The sequence below is a fragment of the Agelaius phoeniceus genome, chromosome 19 (assembly GCF_051311805.1).
Source record: "Agelaius phoeniceus isolate bAgePho1 chromosome 19, bAgePho1.hap1, whole genome shotgun sequence".
Taxonomy (NCBI): Eukaryota; Metazoa; Chordata; class Aves; order Passeriformes; family Icteridae; genus Agelaius; species Agelaius phoeniceus.
Window position 1 is genome coordinate 8,742,811 of NC_135283.1, and position 14,279 is coordinate 8,757,089.

General features: G+C 46.2%; 1 protein-coding gene across 5 annotated transcripts; it reads right to left on the minus strand.

Moving 5' to 3' along the window:
- Positions 1–1,465: 1,465 nt before the first annotated feature.
- On the minus strand, positions 1,466–13,883 carry TMEM100 (transmembrane protein 100). Of its 5 annotated transcripts, XM_077188306.1 has the most exons (4): positions 13,683–13,883; positions 12,810–12,889; positions 9,748–9,892; positions 1,466–6,594 (listed from the first exon to the last, which is right to left on the minus strand). In XM_077188306.1, the coding sequence occupies exon 4, from the start codon at positions 6,530–6,532 to the stop codon at positions 6,128–6,130; it is 405 nt and encodes a 134-aa protein (XP_077044421.1). In that variant the 5' UTR covers positions 6,533–6,594; positions 9,748–9,892; positions 12,810–12,889; positions 13,683–13,883; the 3' UTR covers positions 1,466–6,127. The 5 variants fall into 5 exon arrangements, with proteins under 5 accessions (XP_077044421.1, XP_077044423.1, XP_077044425.1 ...); XM_077188308.1 differs by lacking the exon at positions 12,810–12,889; XM_077188310.1 differs by lacking the exon at positions 13,683–13,883 and having other exon boundaries at positions 1,466–6,589; positions 12,810–13,144.
- Between the last annotated feature and the right edge of the window lie 396 nt (positions 13,884–14,279).

The window sequence follows — 14,279 nt, forward strand, 5'->3', positions numbered from 1 at the left end:
CAGGATGCTTTACTTTGAGCCTGCATTTCATTAAACTTCTGCTGTACCGCTTTTGCTCCAGATTAGGAAACAATTTTCTTCCAGACCCAATCATTAGATTTTCTTGAGAAAACTGTTTATAGAGAAATGCTTAAGAGATCAGGATGTTTCTTTACAAGTTCAGTTTGCAAACCTGTGAAAAGGCCTTCGCTTGTATGCTAGCAGAGGTCATTCTTTGAAGCACCATCAGTTGGTGGCAAAGAATGAAATTACCTAGATAGAAGCAAAGCAGAAGTGGCAACAGAGATGGTCATCCATAACATACACCATGGATTCCAGGGAAATAAGTCTGTTCAGGGGAATCTCACCTAATTCACATGGAGGTCTACTTTGTCTTTTTTACTGTGTGAAGCAGCAGATTTCTCTCTGCAGCGCAGTGAGGGTGCAGGGGAGAGAACAAAGAGCAGCAGGCAGTGAGAATGTGACACCATCCCTTCCCACAGCGCTCTGGGCTGCAGCTCTGCTGGCTGGATGTTATTTTAGTGGCTGTGCCTCCCTCCCATGCTGTCCCAGGGCCCGGGAGCCGCGGCTCTGACGCCCGGTGAGCCCGAGGCTTATTCATGTTCAGGAATGGGAGGGTCAGGGCCATCGACACACACCAGCATCCTGCTGCCTATTATTTCCTGCCAGCCCTGGCGTTGCACCAAGCCCTAACATGACAGGTGGATGGAGTTCACAAGGAAATCATGTCATGGGCCAGTTTTCCAGGAAAGCTGTTAACTCTATTCACAAACCCCGGCCCTCAGATGGAAAGGGAACGTGGCTGAGAAGAGGCGGTGAAGGGCTGTTCTGCTGCTATTGATGTTTTTGTCACAGATTATTCACTGACATCTCTTGCTGCAGCACAGAAATCTTTACCTCTGCACAGTGCCTGTACCTTCAAGAGAAGATTGTGGCTGAATGCCTTTTAACTTAAAAAACCATGGGGACACTGCCTCTGCAAATCCCATGTGGGCATTTGATGTCAGTCAGGCTGCAAAAGATGACAAAAGAATCTGCCTTTTGCTGAGCTAAATGCTTCCTGGGAAACAGAAAATAAATATGAGGTGAGGATCTAAGACCAATGTTAACCTGGGGATTTAAAATATTTTATAAGAATGAAACTGAGGATAAAGTCCAGGATGTATCAGAAACAAGACTTACATATTTTTAAAAGTCTCCAAGGCACATTTACTATCCTTCCATTACTCCATGCAGTGTCCAACATCTGCAGTTATATGTTCTTCTCTTTCTTTCCTCTTTTTCTGTTTTTAAAATGTAGTAATTTTGATATTAGTATAGAAAGCACAGAAGAAGAGTTAAGAGGAAAGGCAACCAATGCAAAAGAAGTGTTTTTCAAAATTGCCATGTTTGCTACAAATGCAAATTTTAGGATGCACAAAGTCAGGACAATAGGACTCCGACTGGCTGCTCACAAGAGGAAGGATTAGGTCCTTTGTCATGTTAATAGTGACATCAACAACCTGAATAAAAGCCAAAAATTCAAGTTGATTTTGCAGTTTAAGACCATTGTTCTTCCACATGGTTTAGCCTGTAAGATATAGTCTACACACAGATTTCTGCCAGAATTGATAGTTTTCACATCATACAGTGCAGTTCTTGATATGTAATGTACTTCAATATATAAAAGCCCTTCATGACTGGATAATATTTACACTGATATAGCTAAAATGTCATACAAGCTAGAGGCAACAAAGGTATTGGAAATATAAAAGCAAAATAATATCTGTCAATGCTTAAAGGTACTGGTAATATTTATGCAAAATGATGGCTGCCAATATTGTTCTGCTCTTCTTATTTTGCAGCCCATTGTAAAAACAAATTTGGTGAAACCTGCTAATGATATGCACCAACTTCCACCTCAGATATCAAAGGAGCAGTAACCCTGCATTTGACTCTGGATAAGCAAAGCTGAGGCAGGAACACGGGATATTCCAGAGGGTTTGTTCCTGGTCTGACTCTTCCGGATGCTGATGAGCCTCTCAGGCCTCTCTTCGTTCCACACTCCGAGCTGGTTCCTGTTCTCTGGAGCTGCAGTAACACTGCACATTTGGTGTTTGGTAACAGGAGCTCTCCCAAGTGTTCATGGCAGAGAAACTTAATTCTTGACACAAGTCCATGAAACTAACCTTTCTTTCTCTCTCTATTTTTTTTTAACCTGGAAAATTATGGTATTAGAGCCAGAGTCATGTACGAAACACAACACGTGAAATGACTGGAGAATTGTAAATTGGGCGTTTTGACTTGAACAAAATCTAAGCATTGTCATACCAATCTGATTATTATTTTAAAATACTGTCCCAGGCTATAACTGTCTTTGTGTACAATAGCAATACAGGGTGTAGTTACAGACACAATTTCCTGTGCTTAGGCTTTGCAATTATTATTTAAGATTACTGTAACATTTGCCCAGAGCACCAGCGCAATTCCTCTATTAGATAATTTTCTATCCTTGTGAGGGCAGTTTTGCTTGTGCAGTGCTGCCAGGGCTTTCAGGAAGGGATAGACAAGCAATTGTGACAATAAAATTTGCACCAGCTCCCACCCAGCCTCTCCCAGAACTGAAACACCATTTGTGGCATTCAAAGCCTTTTCACACCAGAAGGGAAGGTGTTTCTGAGCTGGAAAGTCACTTTGATCTCCACAGGGTTGCATCCTTCTGCTTCTCAGATTCCCATGAGAAACACCAAGCAGCAATCATGGAGTTCCAGTTGGCTTTGCATCAAAGACTTGGTGCACTGCAGCACCCAGCACCCAGGCATGAAACTCCAAATCAATCCAGATTAGGTCATGGGGCTCAAAATTTGGAGCAGAAATTTTGGTTGGGCTTTAAGAGCTGAAAAGGATGTGTTGTTCCTGGGTGTGTAGAGAGAGAGAGAGGATAATAATGAAAATATCTAAAAGAAATAGATTTGCAAGAAGAAAAAAACATAGACTGTGAGACATGGGTAGGATGTCATCACTTGTCAGTCAGAAAAGATGCTACTACTGCTTCAGACTGGCCCAAAATCAATGCAAATAAATCATGGGAGAAAAGTCAGTTCCTAAGGCCATGTGAACACTTGGCGATGAAACCTTTGAAAACACCTTCAACAGCCTAAAAATCTCTGCCTGAACTGCTCACAACCTCTGCTTTGCTCCTGCAGGACACCAGGATCAGGTGCTGGGATTCTCCCACATAAAATTACTGTTTTGCTCCTCTGACTGAAGGACAAACAAGCCTGACTTTGTGCATAGCCTTTCATTTGCTTCTTGGGATGAAGATGCTTGTGCATGTACCTCATCTCTAAAGGACACAGACGATGCCGCTGAGCTCAGCAGCCCCTCTCACCCAGAGGCCTCCCAGCCTGTCCAGTTAGGTGGTGCTCAGGAGACCAGGGTGTGCCTGAAGCTTTGCTGTGCCAGGGTCACATCCAGGGTCACTGCAATGTGTCTGTCCCTGCACACAGGCTGGGTAATGCCCAGGTGCTCACAATTAGCAAGGCAGAGGGTGGCCCAGGAACTCTGCTGTGTCCTTGCCTATGCACTGCAAAATTCAAAGAGAGCAGAGATAAGGAAAGGGAAATCATCTCCAGTAGCAGCAGAGCAACTCTTACTCACTCCTATTTACCTTTCCTGAAAAAAAGCTGCTCCAAAACCCTCATCATTTCCATTCCACTGAGTTTGGCTTTTCTTTTTTGACTTGGAGCTGAGCCTCACCTTGTACCTCTACCTTCCTTTCACAGCAAGCTCAGCTGTATCACAGTGATGGCCAAAGGAGAACCCATGTGTGGGAAAGACTTCTGGAGAGGGCAATGGGCAGCTCCTGCTCTGGGCTCAGCCTAGGAACCATGGAGCCAAGCTGCCATACACTTAGTGGAAATCACTGCATCTCTACAGTCCCTGCAGTTCTCTCCTCAGCAGCCCCCAAAATTCCACTGACGAAAAAAGAAATGGGGAGGGGAGAGAAGGAGTCAGAAAAACTATTGTGTTCCCAGGGAGGGAAAAAGATGAACAGCTCTATTTAGCTTATCCAGCTTTGCTGATGTCAATCACTTCTCTCATTTTAAACAGGAAAGACACCACTTTAGTCCACCTGTTCCATTATTTATCATGCTATGCGTTTCCCATGAATTGTCACTCATGCAAAACCTGTACATTGTAAGGGGACACCCTAATATTTTTAATGACCTTAAGCAAAGTGATTGACACTAGACACCAGTGTCAGATGTTCTGGTGACGCAACATGTTCTCCTAGCAGCAGGAAAGCTTCCTGCCGTGATTAAGTGAGGGCTATGGAAGTGCTAAAATGTGTTGTCAGCTTTCCTCTGATGCAAGTGATTTTATTATAGCGTCTGGTAACCATGGAGTGTGGCAACGCAAATACTGACCCCAAACATCCCCTCCTGCACATATAGCTCACTCTATTTAAAACACAAGGTGCAGCTTGCAAATCCAGGGATAAGTTATGGATGTAACAAGCTTAAACCATGGAGGGCAGAGGAAATGGTGGCACCTAAGCCAGAATTCCTGGGTGGTTTCAGCAGGAGAAGTATAGGGATCCAGGATGAGCTGCAGAAGGAACCCCCTGCAGCGCCTCTTTGGCAGGTGGGCTCTGCAGCAGCATCACCAAAACTGTCCTGGCTGCCAGAGGCTCTGAGGGCAAAGAGAAGACACAGGCCTGTCTCACCTTGGTAGTGGAAAGCAAAAATAACACCCAGCCCTTCTGAGTCTGGAGAAAGTAAGGAGGAAATTAAAAGAGAGGAAAAATAGAAAGAGGGCTCCATGCAACCCCTTTGCCTTCTCATACACACCAGGGTGGAAACCTGTGACTCAGCTCAGCACCACCTGTCCTTCAAGGAGAAATCGTGTTCTGGTTTGCTTCAATTTGGGACAAGCCTCTCAACAATCCATTAACTGAGAAAAGTTGGAAGACCTCTACAACACAAGAGTTGCAGAATCAACACCTCAGCCACAAGTGGGGGACACCTGGCACCTGCTTTTCATGAAGATTTGTAATCCCAAAGCTCAGTCAGCAAACACTACACATAGCTTTGCTTCCACAAGTTATTATTAATAGTTATGTCTCAAACTGACTGTGACAGTGAGTGTCTGCAGAACTGTCTGCTATGATTTTTCAATAACAGAGCTGTTAATCAAGCTGCAGAGGGTTGGACTATCAAACCAAAGTCCACAGGCTGCAGAGGTTTTTGTAAGAGATCAGCAGTACATGTGTTCACAGTTATTGTCACAGGGGTTGTTCTACAAAAATAAAAATATAAAGTAGTCAGAGTTGAAGATACAAGCTATCTTGATAGCAATAAAGAAATATTTTCTAAAGGTTCAGCAGCACTGGATATTATTTTAATGAAATTTATTTTTTAATTTTATAGCAAAATAATCAAAAGTGCTAAACCTGACCACTTAATTTACAAAAAAAGTCTCATGTTTTAAGCTATGATCATACCTTGTTATTTATGTTAAACAATATAATTACACATTTCTACTGATTTCTATTCAATACTGAAACAAAATCAATATTAGTTGGTTTAAAAAAGGGGGAAAGTACCACAGGTATTGGGATGGGGAAGTTACATAAAATATAAGAATCAGCTTATTGAGAAAATTGCAATGTGTTCTTATTGCTTTTTTTTTTTTTCAGCTACAGTTTAAGTCCCAGATACTCTGGCCATAAGCTTGTAGTCACTTCAAATGCTATGACTTCTCCTTTGGTCAAATGTCAGTGTTTTAAGGAGACCTCTGGCATTTCAAGTCAATTCAAATTATTTTCTCAGTTCCCACACGTTCCCTTTCCAACACATTTTTCAGCATGTTGTAGAATGCAGTTAGGATGGTTGCAGTCATGTGACACAGTTTTCTGTGAAGGAAAAATGGGTTTTCCTCTGTCTTGAAAAGAATCACTACCAAGTCTGCAGTAAGAAATATATTGAGAGCACTTGAGAGTTGCTACAAGTATTTCTTAATCCATTCAATTTTCATTTCAGTTTGTTTCCACAGTTAAATTAAAACCTGCAATCTCTCCTACTGATAAATAGCCAAGTTGACTTACAAAGGTTCTGCCTTCTGTCCAGCCTTCTCCTGGCTGCCTTTAGCCAAACAAGGTTCGCTGGTTTGCCACGAGCGCTGTCTGGCTCTCCCGCCTCTTTGCTTTCTTCTTGTGCTGCCTGATCTTCCAGCACACGGCGCTGGAAGCCAGCAGAACGAGTCCTGAGGACAAGAGGACCAGGCCAAAGACGGAGATGATGGATCCATGGGAGTTGAAGATGTATGCCACGGCAGTGACCACGGTGCCGGCGATCAGGATGACCACGCCGAAGGGAATGGTGCAGCGGTAGCAGGAGAGCTCTGCTCCCCCCGTGGCTGCCGTCAGCTGGCACTCACTGACCAGGGGAATGGTGGTTATCACACAGTCATTGTTGTTACTCTTCTCTGTGGGCACAGAATCAGGGTGCTTTGGGGTGCCCAGGATCTCTTTGATAGGCTCGTTTGTCATCTTGATTGTCTTGACTCGGCCCGTTCTTAGGCTAGAGCAGGCTCTGCTGAGCTCGTGCTGCACTGTGGAGAGAAGAGCATGAGTTCTACCAATAATTACCAATTATTTATAAGACAAATGGGGACACAGAAGTATCCCCTTGGGATCACAAACAACCAGACATTCAGGCCCCACATGGAGTTATGCACAAGATCAACAGTGACATGACTGATTGTGAAGGATCTGAATCACTTTTTGTAGTAGTCAACAATATGTATGTAAGTTCTGGAAATAACAGAGTCACAGACCAAGACAGACACTAGCATTAAAGTGTTGTGGGCCAAATCTTACATTAAGTTACATCCTAAAGTCAGTATTTCTGGACATAATTTAGATTTCAATGGCATTATGTTTTCTCACAACAAGGTGAAGTTCACACACTGTTTTGATTTTCGCTTACAGACTTTTCACACAGTTTCTTTATACACCTACACACAAAATATTACACAGATTTGCTCCACTGCACATCCCAATAACATGGTCAAGTACTAGCCCAGCAAAAACCAGGATGAACAGTGAGCTCTTTCTCAGTGCAAGTGCTACTTAGGGAAAAAATTCAAATCGTCATGACAAGGTGTAGATGTGGGGGGAGTGGGGATGCAAATTCCTGCACTCGGCTCAGCTCAAGGCTAGTGAACCTCCATATCAATGCCAGACTGACAGCTTGCCATTTACACTGGCTTCAAGCAAAAGCAACAGGTCTCGTAAATCCATGAAATTACATTCCTGTTACTGTGGGAGGTAGATTTACCATCATATTCACTCATCTCAGATACAGCAGGTTGTTTTCCTCCTGTTTCCAGACCGTAAACACACTCTCAGTCCTGATGGCATGCTCAGTTTAACTGCATCTGCACAGGACACAAATACCTTCTGGCTCTGGGCCCAGGGAATAATCAGAGCCCACCTGCTCAGAGCAGGAGGAGCTAATAGCTCTCCACCATTCCAGAGCTCAGCCTTGTCTCTGGGGCTCTGGTGATGTGGGGTGACTCTGGGGCCTGCAGTGAGCTTTGCCAACACCGAGGCTGCCATGGATGTGCTGTCCTGGACCCAGCTCAGTGCACCCCAACACACACTGCAGAGATTGGGACACTGGGGAGCCACTGGGGAGCCACTGGCTGTCCTGCTGTGAGCAGCTCCCAGGACTCCTCCACCACTCTGGCGTGGGCTGTGCCGCTGTTGCTCTCATGAGCAGCATGATATGCAGCTCAGAGAACAAGGAAGAGCGTTGGCAATGCAGTAATGCTTTTATCACTTTTATCACCTTCACATCTGTGACTAGGAAGTTAATTGCCAGATACTAGTATTCTCCTTTTCCTTTCCCACCACTCCACCCTTGTTGCTAAGATATATTCGCTCATTGTGGAGAGCCCTTGGTTTTATATCTCAGTACCTCCTATAACCGACTGTGGGTTTTACAAGAAAGAGGATTTCACTCTTTTTAAAAAAAAACACAAGCACAAACAGGCTAAATGCTGGATATAGAATGTTTGCATACAAAGTCCCCATGAAGCCTCAAGTGAGAAGAAAAGCCCAGATCTGGTTTGCTAAAGCTTTTGTTCTACTTCTCTGGGAAGAGTGCTCAGCTCTCTGTTGTATCTGCTGTGCAGAGCTGCCTGTGGGCTCAGGCCTGCCAGAGGAGGAGCCCACAGGAGCCCCCCTGTCCTTGCTGGGCACACACAACACACCCAAGCACACACAGTGACAGCCCAAGAGGCATCAGGCACACACTGAAACACACTGATCATCAGGAAAAACTTTTATACTGTGAGGGTTACTGAGCACTGGAACCTAGTGAAGTTTTGGAGCCTACCCTTGAGATAATCCAAAGCCATCTGCACAGTCAGCATTGCCTAGGTGCTGAGCAACAGGGGGGTCAGACCATATGACCCCCAGAAGTCCCTTCTAACCATGACCATTCAATGATTCTGCCTGTTTCTGTGAGAGTACTCGGTATCTCCAAGGGCAAGAAAGGGATTTGTTCAGTGCTTATCAGACAAAACAAGTGTTATATCTGTGCTGACACCTCAGATATCCTAAATTCTCCTAGGTTCGGTAGCTGTGTTCTTTGAATCACAAAGCATGGGTAAATGCCCTTTAAATCAGACAGAAAGAGGCCAGGAAAGCCATGGGTTTGCTCTCGAGTGTCCTTAATCTGTACCCATGTGGATCTGAGCCCAAGTTCTGCATTTTCAATAGTGATTGACACAGCAGAGAGACGTACACTGGTGCCATTATGTTGCTGCACTACTTATCCATAAAACATTACAGAAGTTCAGCATAACATAAGAATGGGGTCCCCAAATGTCACCTTTTTTGATCTTACCATTCAATTAGTGTAAAATTCTATTATCAAATTTGAGGGAGAAAAAATTTAAATATTTTGCATATAAAAGGTCTGTTGGCTCAAATACACTGCAATACCTATATAAAAGTCCAAGTACTCTAAAAGTCACTGAAATAGGGAAACTGCCAAATAACTTGAAAAAGCCCATAATAAGCATTATTATTCTGAAAAATTTTAACCTTTAATCAAAATGTATTTACTCCTGTCTCTAAAGTCCTTGTCCCTCTGCTTCAGCTGCATCTTCAATGAGCATTAAATTCTCCTAGACCTCCTATACAGAGATTTGTGAAGAAAGGAGATATATTTATACAGTCAAATTTAACAGGAATAAAAAAAATATTCTAATCTATAATAATTAAGTCAATGGCAAAATATCTGTTGATTTCTGAGGAGCATGGTTTTTTTCTGGAATAGGATGCAAGAAGGCAAGCATTCATATAAAACAAATAAACAACCCTCTACTGAAATACTATTAAATTAAATAAACAACAGAACCTATTTGAAGTGTGAGCAAAGGTATCTAGCCCTAGAAAAAAGGGCACTGGATCCTTATTGCCAGCAAAGTCACTTCTGACTTAAGCCAACAGGTGATTTGGTTCAAGTTTCAGGGTAAGAAATTTAGGCAAAGACACCCAGCAACACCAGCATCCTCTCACTAATCATACCACAAGTACTATCTTAAGGAGCTGCTTTGAGTTGGAGGAAGAATGTGCTTCTGTGGCAATCCGTGGCTAACCCTGGGTAAAGGGGAGGGAAAAATTTTAGCCACTAATAAGGGTAAATTTAGATTTATCAAAAAGATATTAAATCCATCAGCTTGCACACCTACCAGATCCAGGAGAAATCCATGGTAAAAGGGTGCTGAAGATGTCTTGTGTGACAATTCAAGGCAGAAAGAGCTGCTCGAGTCTTTGAAGTGTCAGATATTGCTGAATGATGAACTGGAGGTGACAATATTCTAGCATGGAAGTTTCCTACAAGAAAAGTTGTTGGATATTTATCAGCTTCTTAAGAATAAAAGTCATGAGTGTAAAGCTTCTGCTGTGGGCTGACTCCTGCTCCTAACCTAACCAAAGCAGGAGATGTTCTCCCTCTGGCTCTCCTAGTGGCCTCTGCCTCTTTTCTTGGAAGCAGCCACCCATTTCTAGCCCAACGTAACATTTTCCTTTGATGCTGTGACGTCCCAGTAGTGAGTATCATAATGCAGTCAAGTCCCCCAGAAAGAGCCAGGAGAAGGCAATGCCGAAGAAATACTGTAGATAAAAATCTTATTTAACTTAATTTCTATTGCTCACTTCACCTGTGTGAATAATGATTCAGAATACATGGGAGTTTGTCTCTTCTATGAGTCCAATTTCTTTGAGCAAATCACTCCATCTCCCTGCTCCTCAGACTTCCTAGCTGTGAACTGACTGTGACAACACACCACTAAAAAAACCTGTTAGATCTCTTCCACTATAAGAAAACCTAAGTAATATAATCCCAAAAACTCAGAATAAAAAAAGGCAGACTTACACAGTCCAAGAACTCTCAGTAATAAATACAAGTCCACTATATTTACTATTGTTCATTTCTGTTCTTGGATTTTTAAAAACAAGATTCTTAACTCCAAGAGGGACAAGGAGGACTCTGCAGCAGGGCAGTGACAAGTCTGCAGAGAGCAGAGCAATGGAAATTGTTATCAACTGCAGAAACAGCTGTGAAGTCACCAGGCAGCTGGGCAAAACTCACGAAGCAGCAGATTTATGTTGCTAATCTTATTTGACACCCTTTCTAGAAGTGCATGATCAGGGAAGATTATTTCAACATGGAAGCAGGAGTCCTAAGTGGGGATGAGAGTAAATTCACAAGAATAAGTTTGTATAACATTAAACTTTAAGGGTTTTTCTAAGTTATTTAGATCCTACTAACATTTCACAAACACAAACATTCACAGGCACAAACTGCTGCTGTTCTCCAGAAGATCCTTGGAATAAGCCTGTGACATTGCCAAAGTATATTTAGCTGATTATTGATAGCTAACAATAAGGAAGTCTACTTGTTTATCTCATTGATTATATTCTTTTCCACAGGACCTAGCAATTAGTTAACTTTCTGAAAAGTTTGGAGGGAATGCAGGAAAAAAAATCCTGACTTCAGATAAATAATCTAGATTTCATTAAAACAAATGCAGACCTCTGAAATGTGCTTGCAGTCAACTTCTACTTGGATTACAGCAAGGTTACATTTGTTTGAAAGCTCTTCCCAGCACAATTGTGCCCCCTAAGACACTCTGCCAGCATCTTGCTTGAAAAAAATTATTTGCTATTCAGTTATTTATTTGTATTTATCCCAGACTGCACACAGTTTAGATATTTTTATTTTAAATTAATGTCTTTATAAAAAATTCTGACAGAGCAACCTTAGAGTTGAAATTTTTTCCCTTCTCCTTCCCCCTCTCACCACAAAACTGAGAAGCAGAAACACATGAAATCTCTACATGAAGCTTCCAGCGTTTTAACTCTGAATCATTTCAATGTGGTGCTCTCTCAGGAGGCTTCCTACATATGGAGTATCTCTGTGCGAGAGCAAAGAGCTACTACAACCCTTTCCTCTTTTTCATATTTTACTTATAACCAGTGGGACACATTTGAGTTTTCCGCCTTCAAGCTCTGGACCAGATTCTCTCTATTTTACACAACACTTCAGGCACCCTTTTTTGCTTATGTAAAATCCCAATAAATCATAATGCTCACACTTCACACTATGGCTATGCATTAAAGTGACTACGAAAAATAGCCTCTGTCCCGAGAGGAGAGCCTGAATTCATTCAGAATTCAACAGACTACAGTAATCCTCAACACAATCCCGCAGCTCTGCCCCAGGTGAACACTCCTGGAAATACACAACCAGAATTTGTACTTACAAGACTCCAGGACCATGTCCAGAGCTACAGGCAGCAAAAGAACACATTGCCTCCAAACCAGCTGCCTCAGGATGCAGTTTCTCTCACCAAGTTTCTCCCACCAAGTTTTTAAGTAAAATCATGAACAGATTTAAACTCTCGCACCTTTTTCGTTTTCCCGACATAGCCGGGGTGTAGGATGGGCGCCAACCCAACCCCTCCACAAACCAACTCTGTTATGTGCCAGTTGCAAAACTTTCAAACGCGCCTGCTGCACGCCACACACGCACCTGGGCTAAAATCCTCCGTGTCACGCCTGTCCCTGAGTACCTCTGCAAGAGAGCAGAGAGGCGAGCAGGCGGGGAAAGCCCTGTGCACGAACAGCCCTGCGGTACCGGGGAGGCAGCGCTCCGGGGACACCGACCTGCACCGGGAGCGGCTCCGGCTGCCGAGCCCCCCGACTGCTGGAAGCGGGGACAGCCCTGTGCCGGAGCGGAGCCCGAGCAGCCCGGCCGCCCCGGGGAGCCGGGCACGGGAGCCGGAGCCCCGCGGGCACGGGAGCCGGAGCTCCACGGGCACCGGGAGCCGGAGCTCCACGGGCACGGGAGCCGGAGCTCCATGGGCACCGGAGCCGGAGCCCCGCAGGCACCGGGAGCCGGAGCTCCGCGGGCACTGGAGCCGGAGCCTCGCAGGCACCGGGAGCCGGAGCTCCGCGGGCACCGGAGCCGGAGCCTCGCAGGCACCGGGAGCCGAAACTCCGCGGGCACCGGAGCCGGAGTTCCACGGGCACCGGAGCCGCAGTTCCACGGGCACCGGAGCCGGCGGGGGCGCGGCCGCGGGGCGTGGGGTCCGGGGCTGCCAGCGAGCTGAGCCGTGCCAGTCCATGCCACAGGCTGGGCCAGTGTGCCATAGCATGGGCCAGTGTGCCATAGCATGGGCTAGAGTGCCATAGCATGGGCTAGAGTGCCATAGCGAGCCGTGCCTAGCGAAGCCGAGCCGTGCCTTACCTCCCGGAGGCCGGGCGGGACTGCGGCTGCCACCAGCCCGCAGGCAGCATAAGAGGGGATGCAGCTCGCCGCACAAGGGACTGTAAACAAAGTTCTCGGTGAGAGCGAAACAATTAAGGGACCGGAGCAAATTCAGCGGCGGGAGCTGCGGCCGGCGGGGCGGCAGCGGGACGGTCCCGCTGGGCGGGGGGGCCGGGAGGGTGTCCGGGCTGGGCCGGCCGGGGGCCGGGCCTCTCCCTCCGCCCCGCGCTGCTCACAGCCCGGCACAGGGATGCGCACGGCGGGGACGGCACCAGGGCAGGCTCCGCATCGCGCCCTGCCCGCGGCAGGTCACACACACGGGCCGGGGGCGCGTCCTGCAGCCCCCTCTGCCCTCCCGCAGCCCCTCTGCCCTCCTCCAGCCCCCTCTGCCCTCCTCCAGCCCCCTCTGCCCTCCTCCAGCCCCCTCTGCCCCCCTCCAGCCCCCTCTGCCCTCCTCCAGCCCCCTCTGCCCTCCTCCAGCACCCTCTGCCACCTTCCAGCCCCCTCTGCCCCCCTCCAGCCCCCTCTGCCCTCCTCCAGCCCCCTCTGCCCTCCTCCAGCCCCCTCTGCCCTCCCGCAGCCCCTCTGCCCTCCCGCAGCCCCTCTGCCCTCCTCCAGCCCCCTCTGCCAGCCTCCAGCCCCCTCTGCCCTCCTCCAGCCCCCTCTGCCCTCCCGCAGCCCCTCTGCCCTCCTCCAGCCCCCTCTGCCCTCCTCCAGCCCCCTCTGCCCTCCCGCAGCCCCCTCTGCCCTCCCGCAGCCCCTTCTCTCCAGCTCCCTCTGCCCTCCTGCGCACCCAGCCCCGGGCGGTGTTAGGGCCATCCCGGCTGCAGCAGTGTGGGTGAGGGTCAGTACCTGTCCTGAGCTCGCTGGGTGGCCGTGCTGGGTCACTTGGAAGCACAGTCCCTGCCAAAGTCCAGATGAACCCTAGCTCAACTGCTCAGGAATTAAAGGAGGAGGAATATAGCTCCAGATGGCATTCTTAAAGGATAAAGTTTTATGTATCATTTAGAAATATTTTAACTGGCTTTTCTAAGCTTTAATTACTTATTTTTGCAGCACATCAAATACTACAGGGGTTTGGACAGGATGGGTGTGGGTGTGTGTTAATTTTTTACCATGATTTCTGTTACTTCAGACAAAAAGCAGACAAATTATGCTTTTAAGTCTTGTAAAAGGACATATATGAATTTTGTGGTTAAGCTCAAACAAAGTTTATATTTAAAAGGCACTATTTTATCAATGATTGATAAAAGAACAGTGCACCAGATGTATTTAATCAGCCACTCTGAAAGCATGCATGTACTTTTGACTCCCAGGGTGAAATCCTGGCCTCACAGAAATTAATGGCAAAACTTCCACCAACTTCACAGGGGACAGGATTTCATCCTGTGTGTTGTTAAGAACTGCCCAGTGACAGAGACCCCGCCAAGGGTTCATCTCCAGACAAAT